The sequence below is a fragment of the Pagrus major genome, chromosome 17, assembly GCF_040436345.1.
Source record: "Pagrus major chromosome 17, Pma_NU_1.0".
NCBI lineage: Eukaryota > Metazoa > Chordata > Actinopteri > Spariformes > Sparidae > Pagrus > Pagrus major.
In genome coordinates, this window is record NC_133231.1 from 214,404 (window position 1) to 236,757 (window position 22,354).

Here is a 22,354-nt window from a genome sequence, read left to right on the forward strand (position 1 = left end):
ATAATTTCAGGTGTTCTACATCGTCCAAATGTGTTTCTTGCAAAAGTGCAATATCAATGTGTTCTTTTTTCAGAAAGGTGAGTATTTTTCTTCTTTTAATAGGACTATGGACCCCTCTTACATTCCATGTACACAAGCGTAGCTTATTACTTGCCATACCGTTTAAATTGACCCTCTATATAGATACATAACTCACTAAGAGCACAAATCTGAAACTGCACAATACAATAAAAACAGTCACTGAGCTGGGAGAAAAACAAATCTGAACAGGAACAATTATACAAAAAAGCACAAATACAATGGGGGCTGCCACTTAACCCGCAGGGCATTTTAAACCTCTTCCACATGGCTCTCTCTGCACAAGCCTCATAAAAAAAAAGAAACAGATCTGTCAATAATAAATGAATGAGGCTGCACCCTGTTCTTCCCTGGCACCACACATAGAATAAACAAAAACTTAAGTTTGCTTAAGTTGTGGCCATAACTTGGTGCATGAACAAAATTTACCAATATGCATAAACATATAACGTTATATGCACATATATGCGCAGATACGGAGCCATCAGAACATACTCACGTAACGTGTATGAATGAAATCAGGTGACATAAAGCCACATACTGACAGACATATCACTGGGAAGCAGTGTCCTCACACCTCTGTTCCAGTGAATGTAGAAGTGAAGCAACTACTTTCGGGGGGGCCAAATCTCCTCGGAGTCCTGTAGGCGGGTACAGTAACGCATAGGCCATGTTCATCTTCCTCAGCCGCGCCTTTATGTCATGAAAAGCTTTTCGTCTCTGGACCACCTCAGCTGAATAGTCATTAAAGAAGGAGATCCTGGGTTCCTTGTTTGTGGGGTTGTCCTGGTTAGACCGGCAGGATCTGAGCCGACGAGCTGCCTCCATCACGTGTTGTTTATCCGTGAAGTTATGAAACTTCACTATCGTGGCCTGGGACGTTGACCGGTGCCGGGTTTTAGTGCTAAGGACCGGTGTGCCCGATCAAGCTTCAGCCATCCTGCCTTTGTATCCATTTGGAGGTACTCAGGGACCCACTTTTCGAAGAATTTCACTGAATCCAAGCCTTCTGAGTCTGCGGGTAAGCCAACTATACGTATGTTGCACCTGCGACCTCGGTTGTCGAGATCATCTATGTGTTCCCGCATGTCATGCACTTACTTCTCAAGATATGCTAACTTCACCTCCGATGATGTCGCCGCGGCCTCCACATCAGCAATCCGTTTCTCCGCTTCGCCCACTCGGGCGGCGACTGCCTGTAGCTGCGAGGTCTGTTCTTTAATGGCTTCCAGGACAGTGGAAATCTTAGTGTCGATTACTTTAGTAAGGTTATCAGTTATTCTGTCCAGGGCTTGAACAATACCTGGTTCCATAGAGCCGGAGCTAACATCTACACTCGGTATCTCAGGTGAGGCACTTAGCTCCCCCACATTGTCAGCATTAGCAGGGGTTTTCTTCAACAAATTTTTCGTGTTTCTGGGCATATTGTCCGAAGCTTTTGAAAAATAACTGTCCAGGCTCATGTTAAAACACTTCCCGTTCAAAATTCAACACTTTTTACTGTTCAAATATGTGGAGTAGAAATATAAACTGACAAATGCCACCAGAGCTCACTCAGCAACGATGCTTACTCTACGATGCCATCTTGTCCCCCCCCAGTCTAAACTTTAATGACAGAGAAAGGTGGAGCTGCAGCAAAAAATTCAGAGGGGGAGAAAGACTGCCTTATCAAGAGGAGTGAGGGAAGGTAAAGAAATGAGGTCCTGACAGTTATTAATCCTGCCTTTGCAAACTTACAGTCACTTCAGGACAAGTGAAACACCTGTAATGCAAATGAAAAAATTAGATATCTGTGTAGAAACATATCATGTGTCTCCTCTGCTAATAGGAAGACATACTTAGTCTTAATTCTGATGAAGTGAATTTGTGCTGGGAAGAAAAGGTTAATTATTTATTGAGTGAAATTTTCAAGGAGGCACACCATTAATTTAGAAAAATCAAATGTCAACAATAGACCGAAATATCGGCTCCAACAAACCAACCAGCAGTAACTGTGTCTTCATGTTACAGCTTTAGTTCTGCTTAAATGAACATTAGACCCTTCTGCAAACCCAGATTCCAAAAAGGTTGCGACGCTGTACAAACTGTAAATCCGTGCAATGAGCACTAACACACCCCATACAATCACAGACACTCTGCACTGTTAACAACCTTTTTCTTTTCAGTTCAGAGGACACCAGGTGAGTCTCGGTCTGCTTCCAAGTGGACTCTGGTGAGGTTCTAAGGTGTTGTGAAAGCAGGGAGACAAACCACAGGGTTTTTAATAATAGAATTTAAAAGTGATTTTAGTGCAGTTTCAAGACATTAATTACAAATAAATCCATCTACTGACCATGAATTATTTAGGAAGTGACATTGTTATTCAAGTTGTGAAATTGGCTGTTCTCAGGTCAGGTCAGATCTGGAGCATCATTTGTGGGAAAAACAGAACTAGGAATAAAGGCTATTCCATGTGAGAAATTGCCAAGGAAATAAAGATCTTATCCAACAGTGTGTTGGTTACTCCCTTCAGAGAACAGGGCCAACTGGTTCTAATCAGATTAGAAAGAGCAGGAGGAGGCTGCGGTGCACAAGAGGACAAGTACATGAGAGCCTCTAGTCTGAGAAACAGACGCCTCACCTGGCAGCTTCATTAATTGGTACCTGTAAAACACCAGTCTGAAGATCAACAGTGAAGCGACAACTCCAGGGTCCTGGCCTTCTAGGCAGAGTAGCAAAGAAAAGCCATATCTAGGAACCACTGCAAGGAAAAGATTAAAATGGCCAGTCAATATACAGAACATCTTTTTGAGCTCTTAGTGAAATCAAAGAACATAATAGCTTATACACAAGAGAAGCATTAATGTAGTCCATGAACTGCTGTGGAGTTAAGGTTAGGGTTAGGATTTCCTCACTTGGATCCTGATGATTAAGCACAACTGCCAAAACTACTTAAGTACAGTTGGAGTAGCAGACTTCTGCATTCAGTTCCGACTGGCTCAGTTTTTCAGGATGTGCTCACTGAAGTTGGTGTGGAAGTGGCCTTAACGCAGTCGAAAAGCTGAAATGACTCAGGGTGCAAGCACAGTTTGTTTTAGAGCACATTAGAGAGCACTCAAATCCTTCAAAATGTCTACCATTACGATGGTAATCAACATCTGTCTATCAAATCTGTATTTGAATGCTTCACTTTTTTTGTCGGCAAAAAAAGACAAAAGACTGATAAAGAGCAAGAAGTGCAGCTCCTCAGTGGTGTTTAATTAGTCTGTGGACACACAGACCAGGCAGGTGCACAACATATGCACACACAGAACAGTGTCATGGAGTGAAGGCCATCCTCACGAGGGAGCGTTCATGCTCCGTGTGAACAAATGCAGTCCTGTGAGCATGTGGCTCTGACAAGCATGAGCTGGACCCTCCCCACGCGAGTGTAAAACTTCCACACCTGCTTCGTCATCAAGTTGACTTTTTAGATTTTGGAGATGGGGATGGACTAGACAGTGTCTGATGTATCACCTCCTCTGCTCGTCTCTCAGCCTCATAAATACACTAATGGCAACATATATAAGTAAATAATGGGTGAAAGTTTCAGGACTATAAGCTTCAAATATTCTCACAGAAACAAAAAGCCCTAAAACTGGTTTCGAAGGACAAAGTTGACGATTCCCCAAAAATAGATGTGACATAATGTAATTTGCTGGTGATAAATACATATTGATCAGAACAATCAATAACTATAAAAGTGAAGGAGTGTGAAGCTAAAGTGTGTAGTTAATGAACTAAAAATTAAATAATAACTCATTTTACAGACATAATGCAGCCATGTTTCTATTGGTCGACGAAGCACATCCACTAAAGCAAAGTTGATGTTAATGTGACCTTTACTCTTCTCTGATCTTTGTCTCCTTTTCTTCTTCTCTCCCTGCAGTGGAACTTCCCTCTGTTGATGCAGGCCTGGAAACTTGGCCCTGCTCTTGCAACTGGTAACACTGTGGTGATGAAAGTTGCAGAGCAGACGCCGCTCACAGCACTCTATGTAGCCAGCCTGATTAAAGAGGTACTATTTTTTTTATGATACTTTACACTTCATCATTAATGGGAATTTACAAGAAAAATATCAGTGATCAGAAATCAATACAAAGGATCTTTAAAGGTGTCATTTGTAAGAAATGGCTCAAATTTAAAGGTAGCTCCAAAACTACAAGGGGCAGCATAACTGCTTACTCCTGCTCACTATATCTTGGACTTAGTACTCTTTGCTGTAGCTAGCTGCCATAAGCAAATAGCTAAACAAGTCATGGAGACAACAAGGCTCAGCCGGTTGGACAGCAGACTAGGACTGAATACAGCCTCTGAGACCAACAGGTCAGTGTGAAGACTGGGGATACAGTACAGAGGTGATTTTACAGTGGTTCTGACCAGGACCATGACTCCAGGGACTAGAAGACACGGCAGGAGGGAGCAGGAGAGGCTTGAAGCCGAGTACAGCCCAAATATTTTCACGTCTCACTCTGTGAAACGGAGATTTGAGGATTTTATTTGAATTACTTATCAGACTAAGTAGCGAACTGACCACTTTTACCTCTCCCAGCTGAAACTACAGGGGCTGTCAGACGATCCCCTCTTGAGGTACAAAGTGGTATTAGGAGAACAGGCAGGGGCTAGCTGGTTAGCATGCTAACTTCAGAAGACACCTCTGCAACACAGAACATAGACAACTTTGACATAATGTTAGATTCTGGTCATATCTTACAGACTGCCCCTTTTTAAGATCGTGTTTTCAATTTTTACGAGACAGTATAAACACTTAAGCATTAAATAGGTAAGAAAGGTCAAATCAAAGTAGCATATACTCTTCTAACCTCTATGTACGCACTGGTCTGCTTTTTGTGATCTCAAATATAGAAGTGGCTGTCTATGATTGACAAAGTTGTACAATTGGAAGAAGCTGTGTGTGCCAGGTTTCATATTCCTCCTACAACAGTGTGCTCCATCACTGTGCACCATCCTTAAAACTCCAGGTGCAGTGATGTTGATAGGTTTTTGATATAGTGAGTCCCTGGGAGCCACAGGTGGTCATTTGAGTGGGTCACCAACAACATTTGTGCTTTCTGACAAGTTGTAGTGACAAACTTGTGTTTGCTGTTCTATGGTTCTAATCAGTTCTAATCATGGCTATATGTTTGATGAAAATGTATCTGAAAATCAAACAAAAAACACATAACATCCCAAATCTGAAAACTGAACACTGGCCCATGCCCTCTGAAAGTTAGTGAGTCAGTCAGAGTACAGAAACAGGATAAAAAATAGAAGGTTACAAAAATGCTCAGGGATAACATCTCAATGAGGAAGTACTGTAAACATTTACATTTAGGGCATTTAGCAGAAGCTTTTGTCCAAAACGACTTACAATAAGTACATTTGTCACAAGAAAGAAACCACAACATAGCACTGTCGATAAAGTAAGAATGAAAAAATAGAAACAATTTTCAAGCCCTCATCTGAGCAAATATAAAGGGAACCATAAATATACTGTTTTATTAGCTGCCACATTGGTTCAAAAACTCTACCTGACAACATGTGATGGTGTTCAACAGATGAAAGAAGCTGATCATTTTTGACAGCGGCCCAGTTAGTTTATTCACCAATACCGAGTTTGTAGCTTTGATTGTTGGATTGGTCTTGTTGCAGCAGAAAGTATCACGATGATTGTGACATGCACACAGTGCCCAGATGGTCAGAAAATGTGACCAGTGGATTTTTTTTTTCTCTCTTGACAGCGAGTTTCGTTTCATAATCATTTCAATACAGATTTGTTGAGCAATGATGCATTATCAGGGATAAAATATTCCTGCCTTGGACGCATGGATCCTTTTGGATTTTAATGCATCAGAGACGGAGGACATTTCCCGATCAACATCACTGAGTTGTGACAAAACTATAATAGTGGCCTCAAGCTTTTGTTGATGTGTTTCTGTTTGCAGGTGGGTTTTCCTGAAGGTGTTGTAAATATCTTGCCTGGCATGGGACCATCAGCTGGTGCTGCTATTGCAAGGCACATGGATGTTGACAAGGTGGCTTTCACTGGCTCCACTGAGGTAGGACAAGCAGTTTGTTGGTTGATAACATGCTGTATACATTCCATGGGGGCAGCTGAAGAAATGCATCCTCAACACACTGTATCAAGAAGATGTGTGTGTTTGTGTGTGTGTGTGTGTGTGTGTGTGTGTGTGTGTGTGTGTGTGTGTGTGTGTGTGTCACGTGATGATGTAATTAGATGGTTTGGCCACTAAGAAAACTGGCGTCAAGGCCTGGTGCTCTTTCTGGGGCTTGACCTAGGTCAGCCTAAGTCATGTTATGTGAAATGCCATCAACCCTGGTTGCCATGGAGACAGAGGTAGTATTATCAGGACAGCTGCCCTAACCAGTCATTCTCAGCAGACACAGTTCGATGTCAGGGAAAACGTGATTCTTTGGTAGCACTGGAGTATAGATCCCTCCATTCTGCCTGCCCTCATGACCGGAGTCTTGTCCGGTCATGATGGTCTTGGTCTTACGATTTACTGTGCTACAGCCTTGTGGACTCTGTGCGTCTCTCAATCAGCAATGGCCCAGGAAAGTTATCTCCACCGACTACCTAAGGTAGCCACTTCTCCATAAATTAACACAAATCTGTCCCTTCCTCTCCGAGAGGCCCACTCGACGAAGGTTCGAACGGCGGCTGCCATTTTCTAAGTTGTCCACTTTAAGCACCAACTCTTCAGTGGCCACGTTCATGTCATTATTCTGTGCCAGCAGGGTCACGGTCACATCTTGATTGGTGCTAATTCTGTTTTCAGTGTCTACGCAATACATGATACGCAGCAAGGTTATTATCGTAAACGAAAACGAACGAAATGACGAAAACTAGAATTGAAAAAACATTTTCGTTAACTGAAATAAATAAAAACTATAATTAAAAGAAAAAAACGATAACTAACTGAAACTGTATTGTGTGATTACAAAACTAACTAAAACGAACTGAAATTATAGATAAAATTCCCTTCGTTTTCGTCTTTGTCAATTTCGGATTGATATGAAATCGATTTATTTCGCTCAAGCAATTTTACGTGAGCTGGCGGCGCCATACGGCACCTCACGGTCCGTCACTTCTCGTGTAGAGCCGGCCAGAGTCGGCTTCTCTTCGCCCCTCTACGGCAAAAAATGGCGTCAAAAGTTGGGCGAAAGCGACAGAGTCCTATATGGGATTTTTTTGAATATGACAGTGAGAAAGACAAAAGCAAGTGCATTGTCGTGGAAACAGGTGATACAATCTGTGGAATACTTCTCAAGGGAAAAAACCCCACGAATCTGAAAGTCCATTTGAGAAGCTTGCACAAGAAGGCTAATGGCGAGTACCTTGACAAAGTGGCCTCTCTAAGTAGCTCCCCTGAAAGTGAAGCAACATCCCGGCCAGGTAGCACCGGGAAGGAGGAGACATCGATAATGGACTGCTTTCACCGACGACCAAATAGATGCTGGTTAGTTAACACGCAGGAACACCACAAGCGGGAAGATGCACTCGTAAATATGTTTATTGAGACCAAAGTATGAAAAAACTAAAACTAATACTAAAACTAATAAAAACTAAACTAAAACTAAGCATTTAGTAAAAAACGAAAACTAACTAAAACTAGCAAACCCACTCTAAAAACTAATTAAAACTAACTGAATTAGAGAAAAAAAAGTCAAAACTAACTAAAACTAAACTATAATGAAAAATCCAAAACTATTATAACATTGATACGCAGTACATCTGATGAGCACCTTGGCTGAAGTAGTTTTTTTTATAGCACTAACTTCCACAAACTTCAATCAGCTTTAACCAATACATTTATTTTAGCTGAAGCAAAGGTTTCTTTCCTTATCTGTGTCCATCAGGTGGGTCATCTGATCCAGCAGGCTTCAGGTGGCAGTAACTTAAAGAAGGTCACTCTAGAGCTGGGAGGAAAGAGTCCTAACATCATCTTGTCTGATGCCAACAGTATGTATCCTATTTAGATATTTATAAAGCTGAATTCATTCTAATCTTGATTTTAAACATTTAAATCTTGGTCTGCAAATTTAAAACTGAACTTTCAGTTCAGTGCATCATGGTGGGTATTTACCTCATGTAAATGGCATTAATTATTGTTACATCAGAATACATGCAGCCAGACTGCATGTTGTTTTATTTTGTGTGACTACATGCAACACCACTGCTGGGTGTGCTCAGAAGTGTGCTGTGTTGCAGCTGTAAGCACACCTGGCAGTAATAACAGTTACTGTTTTCCTCTTCAGTGGAGGATGCCGTGGAGCAGTCCCACTTTGCTCTCTTTTTCAACCAAGGCCAGTGTTGCTGCGCTGGCTCTCGCACCTTCGTCCAAGCAGACATCTATGACGAGTTTGTGGAGCGGAGTGTCGAGCGGACTAAGAGACGAGTGGTGGGAAACCCTTACGACCTAAAGACTGAGCAGGGACCTCAGGTAACACACTTTATTTTGATCAAGAGAACAAGATCACAACATATACCAACTCTAACAAAACGCTCAATTATTTCTTTATTTGACAGGGAGTGAATAGCAGACCCCTGTACCCCAAATTCATTACTTACCCTACAACTAATATGAAACTATTATTTGTAGTCTTTTTTTTAAGTAATATTTTATTGATTTTGCATTTTCATGAGGGCTGAACAATAAGGGAAAAATATTCAAGAACAAAAAGTATAATGCAGAGAAATGTACATGTATACCGAGACACACTTTATTATATACCTATTAGGGGTGTCACAATCTTGAATGTAAGTCAGATATCGATTGAAATGACATCACGATCTCAACCTTCGAAATCAAAGGTGGAACTGAGGATTTAGCCACGCCCCCAGTTTCATGTCTGGCAGGCGTGCCAAGAGGGAAAAAAACAACAAACACACACACAGCATGTCGTAGTACCATGAGTGGATTCACATGGAATCTGGCATTGCAGGTTTTCCCATTCATTTTAATGAGGGTAGTCCTTTTTGCTGCAGCTGTGCGTGCTGAAAAAGTTGAGACTGAGTCAACTTTAGGAGAATGGCATATGACCAAACAAAAAGATCGAGAATCGAATTGAATTAAATTGAATCAAGTCATGACCTTAAAATCAAAATCAAATTGAATCGAGGATTTTGAGAATCATGACACCCTGATACACCACAAGCTGAAAGCTTCATACAGCACAGGGGGACTGCAGAATTCTTAATATGTAATACAGTTCAGGAACATTCTCAGCGCTCAGATCCTGAACACTGTAAATACTCTGGCATACACTCTCACACACACTTGATTGCTGTTCCCTCTGTGATGACTTGTCCAGGTCGATCAGGAGCAGTTTAACAAGATTCTGGGCTACATCAGCAGTGGAAAGAGAGAGGGAGCCAAGTTGATGTGTGGAGGAGGAGTGGCTGCGGACAGAGGATACTTCATCCAACCTACTGTGTTTGGAGATGTCCAGGACAACATGACCATTGCCAGGGAGGAGGTAAGAAAGTACAGAAGATTGAAGACTTCTAAATAAAAACAAATACAATACACAAAGTCCTTTTTTGAATGTATTTACTGATTCATAATTAAATTCAAAACCACAGTGTCGCTGATTCAAGCTGATGGTTATGCAGTCAATATTAGTGTCTAGTTAGTCACAGGAAACTATTTTATAAACTCTTCAGTGACAGTAACCTCTCTGAGCCAATGAGAAGAGAGCACGATCACCAGATGTGAAATGCATCCCTTCCTTTAAGGATCTCAGAAGCAGCATTGTACTAGTCACGACCGCCTAAACCGAGACCAGGTCATGACCAAGACCAGAGTGTATCGAGACCGAGACAAGACCAAGACTTTGAGGATATGAGACCAAGTCAAGATGAAGACCAGTGGAAGTCCTACGCTGCATGACACACTTACAATAAAATGTGGAACCTGGAGGCCTTAGGTACTCCTAAGATTGATCTGAATGATCCACATTCATATTAAAACACCTACAAAATTAAATTTCCTCTACATTCACCTCTGTTATTGTCATATTTTATATAAGTGTACCATCAGAAATGTCTTGATAAAATAATCAAAAAACATTGCAGAGATGACTTTAAGTGTGGGAATATTACTTTATTTTCTGTGAGCCAACAAATACAAAAAAAGAAAATACAAGAAGTTGAAATCAGCGTAACCATCTTAATTCAACACTCCTTTTCTATGTTTTACCAACGACCTAACACAATACAAGCATCAGGTATTCTGTGTGTCTTGTCTTCCATAGAAACCATCATTAACTACAGTATGTATCAAGCAATACAGGGACATCCCAACAGCTTTGGTCTTGACTGGTCTTGAAAAAAATTCCAGAGATCTCTTTATCTGAGACCGAGACAAGACTTGAGTAAAAATGCGAGACTTGGACAATCAGAAAGTGGTCTTAAGACCGATGACTAGTACTACATCACTACTCAGAAGTGAGGTCTGTCAATTCCTTTTCTGCCAGAAAAGTGTACAAGCAAAAAAGTATTTTTAATTAATTCATAGGTAATATAACATATATCGTTTTGCTCTTAATGAGAGGGTAACACTACTGTACCGTCTGTGTAAAACATCTGCTTTGAGTCAAATTAAAATACCTAAAAGCCACAAAAAGAGTCAAATCAATATTACTGGGTATTCGTGGGAACAAAGGAGCAATTTGTAATATATGGGCCAGAATTTAAGTTTGTCTTCAGAATGTAAAGAAACAACAGTGTTGGCGTTATGTGAAAGACGTCTGACTACTTTGTTGCAGACATATTTACTGAAGTTAGCATGCTAACCAGCTAGCCCCAGCCCCTCCTGTCCTATAATACCACTTTATACCACGAGAGCCAATAGTCCAACAGTATGGCCTCTGTACAGTAGTTTCAGCTGGGAGATTTATAAGAGCTAAATGCTTTGAGTGTAACAAATGAACAAAATACACTCACAAAATGTAAATAGCATATTTTTTCCGTGCCAAACAGAAAATCATCTCTGGTTTGGCCAAAATAAATCCTCAGTTCTCACAGTAAGATGTGAAAATAGTTGCTATTTTTGTCCACTGTTGATACCCCTTCTCCTCTGCTTCATGCCTCTCCTGTCCCCACCTGCCGTATATGTGTGTCCCTGGAGTCCTAGTCCTGGTCAGAACTGCTGTAAATCATCTCCGTAATGTATCACCTATCTTAAAAACTGACCTCAAAGCCAATAAGCTAATGGTAGCTAACTACAGCCAAGGATACTTAACAAAGAGCAGCTGTGGTTGACTGCCGTCCCTTTTATGTTTGGCACTACCTCAAATTCTTCTCACACCTTTAAAAAAAAAAGTGTTTTAATGTCTGTGTTTCTTTTGTATACCTTTTGAAGAAAGTATGATGTTAGGCACACACAATTCACTATAATCAAAGACTGTCACTGACAAGGAAGAAGTAGTTTATATTTTCAGTTTGAGATTTTGCAATCTGTTTCACGTGGTGATGTGGGCAAACATAAATGATAGCTTCCCAAATAGGCTAATGTCACATGCACCTTATCAAACAACAACCAGGTTGTTGTTTTATTGTTACTTTGTTGTTGTTACTTTAGAGTATGTCCTTCACACTTAACACACTAAAAGACAGAATATTTAGCCTGTTTTTACCTGATAATAAAACGCAACATTGATGCTACTAAGCAGAGATTTGTGGGATCCTTAGCCTTTCGCACTTCTCCAACCACAGTCCCAGCCCTAAACTGTGATTAGACATTTTATTTTGGCATGAACGATGCATTTCCATCTCAAAAAAGAAAAACCGTCTTTGCAATTCCTCATGGAAGCTAATAGTCCAGCCAGTCTAACTCAAAAATGGCCCAACCCTGGATAAAATGTGATACTTATGTTTCATAGCTTTCATTGGTCCTACTAGGGTCATTCCTGCCAACTCACCCAAAATCCAGACCTTTTCCCAGTTCATGTCATGGATTTTCTTGAAAAAATTCATGTTGAAACGTCTATTAAGTTTATTAAGCATGGTGTCATGAACCTAAAAGTCAGTTCAACAGGGAGGGAGGCATGGGGTTAGAGTGTTGGAGTTGGCATGGAATGACCCAATATCCTCCTGTTATATAAATGTTAAACATTCAGAACCAACTCATATACCTCATATAAGTGGAAGAAAATGGAATAGTGGATCACCCCACTATCACCGTGTTATTACCGAGCTTTTTCATGGTCTAAAGCAAAGCTTCAATGATGATCAAAATGAAGGGAGATTTTGAAGATGGGCGTGGCCTCGAGGAAGTAGGGCCTTGACCACCCACCAGCCACCCCCACTTTATGCCCCTTGCCCACCTGTGCAGTACTAGAGACACCTATTGTGGCAGAAACTACCACACAAGCAGTTTCATACATTTAACCAGGTCTGTCTGTCCGTCCATCCGTCCGTAAGATGCAGCCATGAAACTTTACAGGTGTGCAGTTGAGATAAAAATTAAGGTAGAGTTCAAACATGGGAGTGGTCTTGCATAATACTGTAGTAATCAGTACTGATCAGTCGTGGGTCAGAGTGTGAACATGTGATGATGAGCATTGCAGCTGCTGTGATCTAGTTAAACCGCTTTTCTTTTCTTTTCTTTTCTATCATGTGTTCTCTTGCAGATATTTGGTCCAGTGATGCAGATCTTCAAGTTTAAAACGCTGGAGGAAGTTCTGACGAGAGCCAACGATACTAAATATGGTCTAGCAGCCGCTGTGTTTACTAAGGACATTGATAAGGCCAGCTATGTCTCCAGTGGACTCCGTGCTGGCACAGTCTGGTAGGAGTGCTATTACTAAAATCCTTATTGTGCAAATGTTATTCTGTAAGCTGCAGAAGTTCAAGGCTAACCCACACAGGAAATTTTACAGCAGGGGTTTGTTTGTGTATGCAGAGTTTTACTGTGAAGTCCAGCAGGGCAAAATATCCAATAATAATCCAATAAACATTAAAAAATGAACAGCCTTACAGATCATATGAAACTTCATTCAGTCATTCTGTTGTTCAGACAGGTGGAAAGGAAGACACTGGCTGCATTAGTAAATATGAAGCCTCTGAGCATTTTTAGTTTTCACCTGCAGTTCATCTACTACCAGCTGTTCTGACTACACCACTGTTAGGAGGGGAGCTCATATCTTCAACTGTTCTTTGACAAAATAATTCATTTTGTGCTGTATCTACACTGCCTGGCCTTAAAACAAGTGCGGGAAGACATATCCTGTGGTCATGGAGGAGATGTTACTCAGTTTCAGAAGGGTAAAATGATTGGCCTGCAGCAAAGAAAACAACTAAGGAGATGCTGAAACTATTAAAACTGGGTGAAGAACTGTCCAATGCATCATTAAAACCTGGAAGGACAGAGATGAACCATCGTCTTCTAGGAAGAAATGTGGTCAGAAAAAAATCGTAGATCATTTAAATGTTTGGTGAAATCAAATTGTAAAAAATCAACAGTAGAACTCATGGCTATGTTTAATAGTTAAAGAAAGACTATCACTGCTGTTTAATAGTGAAAGTAAGAACATTTCCACACAAACAATGTAAAGAGAACTCAAGGGATTGGGACTAAACAGCTATGTAGCCTTAAGAAAACCACTTATCAGTGAGGCTGATTGGGGGAAAAAAAGGCTTCAGTTTGTTAGGAAGCATAAAGATTGGACTCTGGATCAATGGAAAAAGGTCATGTGGTTCTGATGAGTCCAGATTTACCCTGTTCCAGAGTGATGGGCCCATCTGGGTAAGAAGAGAGGCAGATGAAGTGATGTACCCATCATGCCTAGTGCCTACTGTACAAGCCTGTGGGGGCAGTGTTATGATCTGGGGTTGATTCAGTTGGTCAGGTCCAGGTTCAGCAACATTATCTGCCCAAAAAATGAGGTCAGCTGACTAACTGAATATACTGCATGACCAGGATTTTCCATCAATGGATTTTTTTCTTCCCTGATGGCACCGGCATATTTAAAGATGACAGTGCCATGATTCATAGAATAATAGAATAGAATTACTTTATTGATCCCAGACTGGGAAATTATTTTGTCACAGCAGCAGTGTGTCTGTACATAACATAAATAGAAAGCAAGATATATACAATGTATATACACAGTGCAAACTATACTATAAACAATAATAATCTGTACAACTATACAAGAAATAAACAATTCCTATGAATGTGCAATACAGAACCAACATATACTTATGAATGTGCAATAATAGAACCAAAATGTACATATGAGTGTGCAATAATAGAACCACAAGTAATATAAATAGATAAATAGACTTAAAAGAACCTAAAATGTGCAGAACACGTTATAAATGGAGTAAAAACAGTAGAGAGATCAAAGATCTCTCTGTCAGGCAGAGATGAGAGAGTTATTGTATGAAGTGATAGCTTGTGGCAGGAAAGATTTCCTGTATCTGTTGTTATGACAGCGAAGCTGAAGCAGCCTTTTGGAGAAGGTGCTCCACTGTCTGACCAGTGTGATGTGGAGAGGGTGGAGAGGATTATCCATGATGGATAACAGTTTTTTCAGTGTCCTCCTCTCCACCACAGCCTCCAGAGTGTCTTGTTTACAGCCAATCACAGAGCTAGCCTTTTTAATGTTATTATTGAGTCTATTGGTGTCACTGGCTCCGATGCTGCTTCCCCAACAAACCACAGCAAAGAAAAGTACACTGGCCACCACAGACTGATAAAAGATCTCCAACATCTTGCTGTACACGTTGAAGGATCTCAGCTTCCTCAGGAAGTACAGTCTGCTCATCCCCTTCTTGTAAACAGCTTCAGTATTAGATCTCCAGTCCCGTCTGTGGTTGATGGTAACACCCAGGTACTTATAATCCTCCACCACCTCCACATCCTTTCCCAGAATGCGCAGAGGTTGGGAAGCCGTCCTCCTCTTCTTCCTAAAATCAATCACCATCTCTCTGGTCTTGCTGATGTTCAGCCACAGGTGATTCTGTCCAGTCTACTCCACAAAGTTGTCCACCAATGCCCTGTACTCCCCCTCCTGTCCCTCACTTATACACCCAACAACAGCCGAGTCGTCAGAAAACTTCTGCAGGTGACACGACCCGGTGTTGTACTGAAAGTCAGTGGTGTATAAGGTGAACAGGAAAGGAGACAGTACAGTCCCCTGTGGAGCTCCTGTATCACTTACCACCACATCAAACAGAACACTGCCCATACGGACAAACTGTGGCCTGCCTGTCAGGTAGTCAGTAATCCAGGAGACAATGGAAGTGTCGACACCCATCACCCGCAGCTTCTCACCCAGTAGCAGTGGCTGAATGGTGTTAAAAGCACTGGAGAAATCAAAGAATGTGATTCTCACAGTGCTGCCACCACCATCCAGGTGCGAATGGGCTCGTTGTAGCAGGTAGATGACAGCGTCATCAACTCCCAGGTGGGGCTGGTAAGCAAATTGCAGAGGGTCTAGCAGGGCTCTCACCTGCGGCCTCAGGTGGGCCAAGACCAGTCTCTCCAGCACCTTCATCACTGGTCGGTAGTCATTGAGGCCTGATGGTGTCGACTTCTTTGAGGCCTGATGGTGTCGACTTCTTCGTCGAATTCATCGGACTCAAACTGCGAAAGAGTGGTTCAGGGAGCATGAGACATCATTTTCACACATGGATCGGCCACCACAGAGTCCAGACCTGAACCCCACTGAGAATCTTTGGGATGTGCTAGAGAAGACTTTACGCATCACTAGTGGACAACACTTTCTCCCCCGTCACAAACCACTGACAGGTGATTAACATTGATCATCTCATTACAATCAGACCTTTGATCAGAGAGAGGGGCAGTAGAGTCCAGGGTCATTTGCAGACAGCCTGCAACACTATCATTAAGAGGGAGTTTAGGGAGACTAGGAGTTAATCCTAGTCTGGGAGGGATGAGGACCAACACAAGAGTTTTCTGTTGTACTGGACCATGACACTGATTTAAAAGCTGATGGAATAATTTAGCTACAGCACCGTCACAGAGACATCTAGCATAGAAATCTTTGCCTTGTGGCATGTACTCTAATAATAGGAATCCTAAAGTTATCAGATAGTGGACTGATAAAAGAGGATTCTGTGGGAAAACTATGACATGCTCAATTTCAAAATCATATACTGGGGGGGCGCTAGTGAGCAGAGCATGGAGTAGAACACCATTCTCAGGGCTCCTGCAAAACTTGTTATGATCCTTAATTAAAACAGCCACTCCAAAAGAAAACCTATCCAGAAATTCACCGAGGTCATTGCTGGGACACCAAAGATCAGCTTGGATAGATGACACCGGCCTGAATGGCAGATAAACTGCAGAAATACAAGTACGGTGGCAATGCTCCACGGCCTGCAAGAACCACGAGGCAGACTACAGGTAACTCAGACTAGGGATAGACCAGTTATCGGCTGGGCCGATTATTGGCGCCGATATTTGGCATTTTGATGCATATCGGCATCAGACTTTTTTTTTAATCCGACGGCCAATAAGAGATCAATTTAAAACTGGGTTATGTTGGCTCTGATGCAGCCGTGCCTCTCTGTCTGCTGTCACTACTCTGTCTGCTGAGCGTCTAGAGCCAGAGAAGGAGAAAGCGGACCGGTGGGCTAACGTTACGCTAAAAGCTCATCAGCCTTCACCTCAACGTGCTTCCCTGCAATAAAACTGGACTGAATTGAGTTCATTAGGTTTTTACTCTCTCACTCACACACACACAGACTTCTACTATCACGGACTATTTCCATATCGATATTAGCAACCTTGTTTCGAGTGATTAACAAGCACGTCTGGAGGGACTGCGAGCGAGCAGAGCTGCAGCTTATGTTTATATAACATTAATGGGCTCACAGTAATGTTACTAGTAGTTGTTGAGTATAGAAGACTGGGATGTTTATTACAATTTCAGGAGAGTCTGCTGCCTTAACTTACCTTCGAAACCAAGCCTCCAGGAACAGCGCTGGTTCCATTTGGCAAAACTTTTTCTCCTCTCTGCTCGCAGTCACTCCCGACGTGATAATATCGATATGGGAATAGTCCGTGACAGTAGAAGTCTGTGTGTGTGTGAGTGAGAGAGTAAAAACCTAATGAACTCAATTCAGTCCAGTGTTATTGCAGGGAAGCACGTTGAGGTGAAGGCTGATTAGCTTTTAGCGTAACGTTAGCCCACCGGTCCGCTTTCTCCTTCTCTGGCTCTAGACGCTCAGCAGACTGTAGCGAAACTCTACAACTCACGACTACTAACGTTACTGTGAGGCCCAGTACGTTAGCGGCAGCTGTCTGTTCCTATGATAAACACTGAAATAAAGTGAAGATGCTGTAGGCTATTTAGTGTTTTTAATGGTTTAATCACTTGAAACAAGGTTGCTGATAATATTGATAGGGAAATAGTCACTGATAAAAGTAAGAAGTGTTTGTGTGTGTGTGTGTGTGTGTGAGAGAGAGAGAGTAAAATTCAGTCAGTTTTATTGTAGGGAAGCACGTTGAGGGGATGGCTAGGGAATAGTGTGTGTGTGTGTGTAAGCCACATGAGAAGCTGCAGAAACTGACAGCAAAGCACCATATGTCTGAGAGAAAACTGTAGGGCAATAATGGCTGTTTAACTACCAAGTTATTTTACTTTACCTTTTTCTGCGTTGTTTGAGAGATCCCAAGCAGCAGAAAATGACATATTGTTAGATGAAGTGTGTCCTGAAGCTGTCTTTGACAGTTTCTTGTAGAGAGGAGTATGATATTGCTGGTCAAGACTTAAAGCTGGAGTTTGTAGAATATGTGAAAAACTCATGAGACTGGAATGGAAACAACTGTGCTCCCCCCTCCCCTCCCTGTTTCGACTCCGTAGCTCCACACTTTCACTTTACACTCTCGTGGACGCGCGCGACTGTAGCGCTTGGGAATATTCACGTCGGAACTTTTCTGTCATACGCTAGCCATGGCCGAATTACAGGTAAGAAAGTACTTTACCTTTCTCTCCTGAACAAATTGAACAAAACAAACAAACATTACTCTTTCATTAGAAGAGCGATAGAGACCGACAACAATTATTTCTTAACGTCTCAGCATGACGTGGCCTACATGTCTGACGCTAATAAAGCCACGATATTTGTCATACTGACGTGATACTTATACATTATAATCTAATGACAACAGCAACACATATATCACGGGAAAGAGGTGTGAATGCTAAGAATAATAAAACAACGTATAACGCTAAAGTAAACAATTCCCCCCACATGCACGGACTATCGGAGACAACCACTTTATTCAGACACTTCTTTCTTTTCACCGTAACCTGAAAATAAACAATAACTGTCACATCCATATTTACACGGCACACGTCCTCTTTAAGTCGTGTGTATATATAACGGTATTGACAATACATTTGACATTCACTTTGACTTGCTTGTAGCTGTCGTGAGCCTTTGGCTACGGTTAGCATAAAGCTAATCAACTCACAACATTACTCGTCAATTGTGACCACAAACCACCTGCTTTATTAAATTCACGGTCATTTCAACTACACAGCCAATTACTACCACACCTTTAGATTATTAGCTACGTAAAACTTGCATTGGAGGCTCACCTGTCCAGGAGAAGAACAGCAAGCTCAGTATCCAACTTCAGCCCGATGCTATCGCTAAGCTCTCTCCACCTCTGATATGCTTGTCCAATGTTTACACGCGATTTATTCCGTCTATTGTCACTCTGCCTCTTAGACTCTTGTTTCTCTACATCGGTCATCCTTTTTTTGGCTTGCTTAGCTGTGTACGCTTTTGTTGGTAATGCCAGGATAGCTGCTTTTCCTGCCGGGACATCCGCCATTGCACCTTCACCACCGATGGAAGGTGAACGCGCAACGACTTTGGTCGAGCAACCAATAGGAATGCCCAAAACAGCTTGCTCTTTAAAATGAACTGTGATTGGCTGAACACTGCTGTCACGACACTGATTTTTTTAAAGCCTGAATACAGAGCCAAGAGGAGACACAGAAGTCCAATGTTCTGTCATAACACTATGAATAACAATATGCTGAAAGGTTATTATTGATTTTTGACCAAATGACGCCAGAAATAACTTACACACTCCAGCTTTAAGACATAATGTAACTACATCAACGCCAATATTTTCCCTTTTACTGCAAATGAATATCGGCTCCAAATATCAGTTATTGGCCTCCTTGACTACTAATAATCGGTATCGGTATCGGCCCTGAAAAAAACATATCGGTCTATCTCTAACTCAGACCAACTCTCGCCCATATGGGCTGAAAGTACAGAAATGGCCACTGATGAAATTAAAGCAGACATCATGTCATCCATAAGGGGAGATATCTCTATAATTATCAGAGAGGAACTTAAGAGTGTGTTGGCGGAGATTTTAATGCCCTCAAGTCCGAGCTTAAGTCGATGCGGGCGGACATTATAAACCATATGGCCATATGAAGGTGGACATCAGGGACATGAAGGGCAGGCTATCTACATGGTTGGACGAAGTGGTTTCATTACAAGCTACAGTAACCAGCCTTTAAACTCAGGTGGTAACCCTAAAAGACTGATGCGAGGACATGGAGGGGAGGATGAGACAGGGCAACATCCGAATAGTCGGCATTGGTGAACAGCTGGACTTCGGCTCACCGACAGCTGTATCGAAAGTTATCAGAGAAGTTTTGCAGACGGAGGTAAAGATAGATTGCTCACATCGTGCTGCGGCTCCCAGGAAACCGGGAGACCATGGGAAGCCGCGGGTGGTCATTGCTAAGCTACATTACAATGGAGACGCTGCAGAGTTCAGAGAGAGCCCGGGACAGAGCCCCCCTCACCTACAACGGAAACCGGATCGCCATATTCCCTGACTACACCTCCACTGTTGCCAAGGCCAGAGCTGCATTTGCGGACGTACGGAAAGCGCTACGTGGACAGAGAGGAGTCCGCTACGGCCTGCTTTATCCTGCCAGACTCCGTATCTCATATAAGGACGAGGACACAGAGTTTGTTGACCCCATGAAAGCCATGGAGTATGTCCAGAAAAAAGTTATTCCGTCTACAGAGTCTCAGGACTGACTGTATCCTTAACAGGTATGGACGATAACAACAAGGTCTGTGAATTAAGATGGGTGACCCTTATGTTGCCATATGTATGGTTAATACACAGATATTACCTGTTATATTCCATTTACAGTTCACCTGTTGCCTTAAGCTTATAGGGGTTATGGTACTTTTATTATTGCTACCTTACAAGTAGCCACTCTAATAGTATATGTTCAGTATTTACACTGTATTTAATTATGTGTGTAATCCAGATGGCTGCTATATCACAAGGGGCTGTTTACACTGTATTAGGTTTTGCAGGGACCCTTGACCTGATTACTCACTTACTTACTTACTTATCCTAGTGCACCCCGAGCACATTCAAATTTAATCTAGATGTGCACATTTGCTTGCTCCAGCTTCAGCGGCTAGGGACCAGGTCCCACCGTTCTACTAATGTTAGCTAGCTGTAGTTTCGTTAGCTATTCCGTTCTTTTTTCTGTTCTGGTCCCTCTGTTCCTTGGGGACCCTGCGTTGAACACAGTAACAACAAGGGCACAAACTCTTCTCCGCATCCAGATTCTTTGTTGTTCATTGTTTTTGTTAAAGCTGAAAATATTTGGCACAGCTGTAGCCATTGCCTGTCCCACTCCCTTTGGATCCAGTTAGTACTCCCGCCTCCTACAACCCACATTACAATTCTCATGTTCTGTGCACAGTGTTTAGTCCTGCACCTCATCCCTCCTTCCTGGTGCCCAACACATTGGGATCGAAATACACAACATAAATTATAAGTAAACAATAAACAACAACATAAACAATTTGCTTCGATGGTATCCTCACGAACCTAAATGCAACTCGTAGAGAACTTAACAGTCTACTAACGGATAAGATTGAGGGTACAAGGCAACTATAGTGGTGATACATAAGGAGGGTAAAGATCTGTTCACCCTAATAACCCACGACTGCTGTGCAAAGTCCAGTACAAACCACATCATTAAGTACGCGGACGACACAACAGTGGTGGGCCTGATCCAGAACAATCAGGAGAACACCTACAGAGAAGAGGTGAAACATTTTGCTGGCTGGTGCGGGAAAAACAACCTGGTCCTGAATGTCGAAAAAACCAAGGAGATGGTGATCGACTTCAGGAAAAAACAGCCCATGCACACCCCCATCCTCATCAATGGAACTGCCGTGGAGACGGTTCAGAACACAAAGTTCCTGGGGGTGCACGTCTCTGATAACCTGTCCTAGTCCCTGCACACCTCCTCTCTGGTGAAAAAGGCTCACCAATGCCTACACTTCCTGCGGCGGCTGAAGAAGGCCCACTTCAGTCCTTCCATCCTCACCACTTTCTACAGGGGCACCATAGAGAGTGTGCTGAGCAGCAGCATCTCTCTGTGGTTTGAAAACTCGGACAGAAAAAGCCCTGAGGAGAGTGGTGAGGTCAGCGTTGCAACCCATAGAGGATCTGGCCCAGAAGCGCTTACTGACCAAAGCCGCCAGCATCCTAAAAGACTCGACCCACCCCTGTCACAGACTGTTCTCCCTCTTGCCATCAGGAAAGAGATACCGCAGCCTGCGTAGCAGCACGGTCAGGTTAAGGAACAGTTTCTACCTTGCTGTTATCAGACTGCTAAACAAACACCCACACTAACCTCAACCAATGTGCAATAATACATATCCGGTGCAATATATCCATTATCTGTGCAATAATAATTATCCTGTGCAATATCTATTTATTATCTATAATTTATGTCTCCTCAATTCACTTCTTTTTGTTTTTATATCTGCAATAACCCTACCAGTACTATTTATTCATTCTGTTTATATATTTATATATTTAAACATTTCGTTATACATTTGTTACATCTGTGTTTTAACAGAGTTTTCTACAGTGTTTTTTAAAAAAAGCCATGCACGTAATTTCGTTCTGCTCACTACTGTTTTTGTTCTGTGCTGAATGACAATAAAGAGCTCTTGAATCTTGAATCCCACTGAATGTCAGTCCTATAGACCGATATCACTACTGAATGTGGATCTACGTATACTGACGGCAGTCTTGGCTAGACAAGTCAATCAGATAATCACCCAAATTATTCATCCAGATCAGACTGGATTTATCACTGGGAGATATTATGGAGATAATGTGCGCCGCCTATTAAACATAATATCTCATCAGAAAGATAAGAAATCAGAATCAGTAAT

General features: G+C 42.0%; 1 protein-coding gene across 1 annotated transcript in view; it reads left to right on the plus strand.

The window, feature by feature from the left end:
* LOC141011686 (aldehyde dehydrogenase, mitochondrial-like) overlaps nucleotides 1–22,354 on the plus strand; it is a 49,296-nt gene that overhangs the window by 22,692 nt on the left and 4,250 nt on the right. The window contains exons 6-11 of the mRNA XM_073484927.1: nucleotides 3,986–4,114; nucleotides 6,042–6,155; nucleotides 7,978–8,080; nucleotides 8,377–8,561; nucleotides 9,433–9,597; nucleotides 12,754–12,911. Coding sequence (XP_073341028.1) covers nucleotides 3,986–4,114; nucleotides 6,042–6,155; nucleotides 7,978–8,080; nucleotides 8,377–8,561; nucleotides 9,433–9,597; nucleotides 12,754–12,911 — 854 coding nt within the window. The remainder of the gene's footprint in view (nucleotides 1–3,985; nucleotides 4,115–6,041; nucleotides 6,156–7,977; nucleotides 8,081–8,376; nucleotides 8,562–9,432; nucleotides 9,598–12,753; nucleotides 12,912–22,354) is intronic.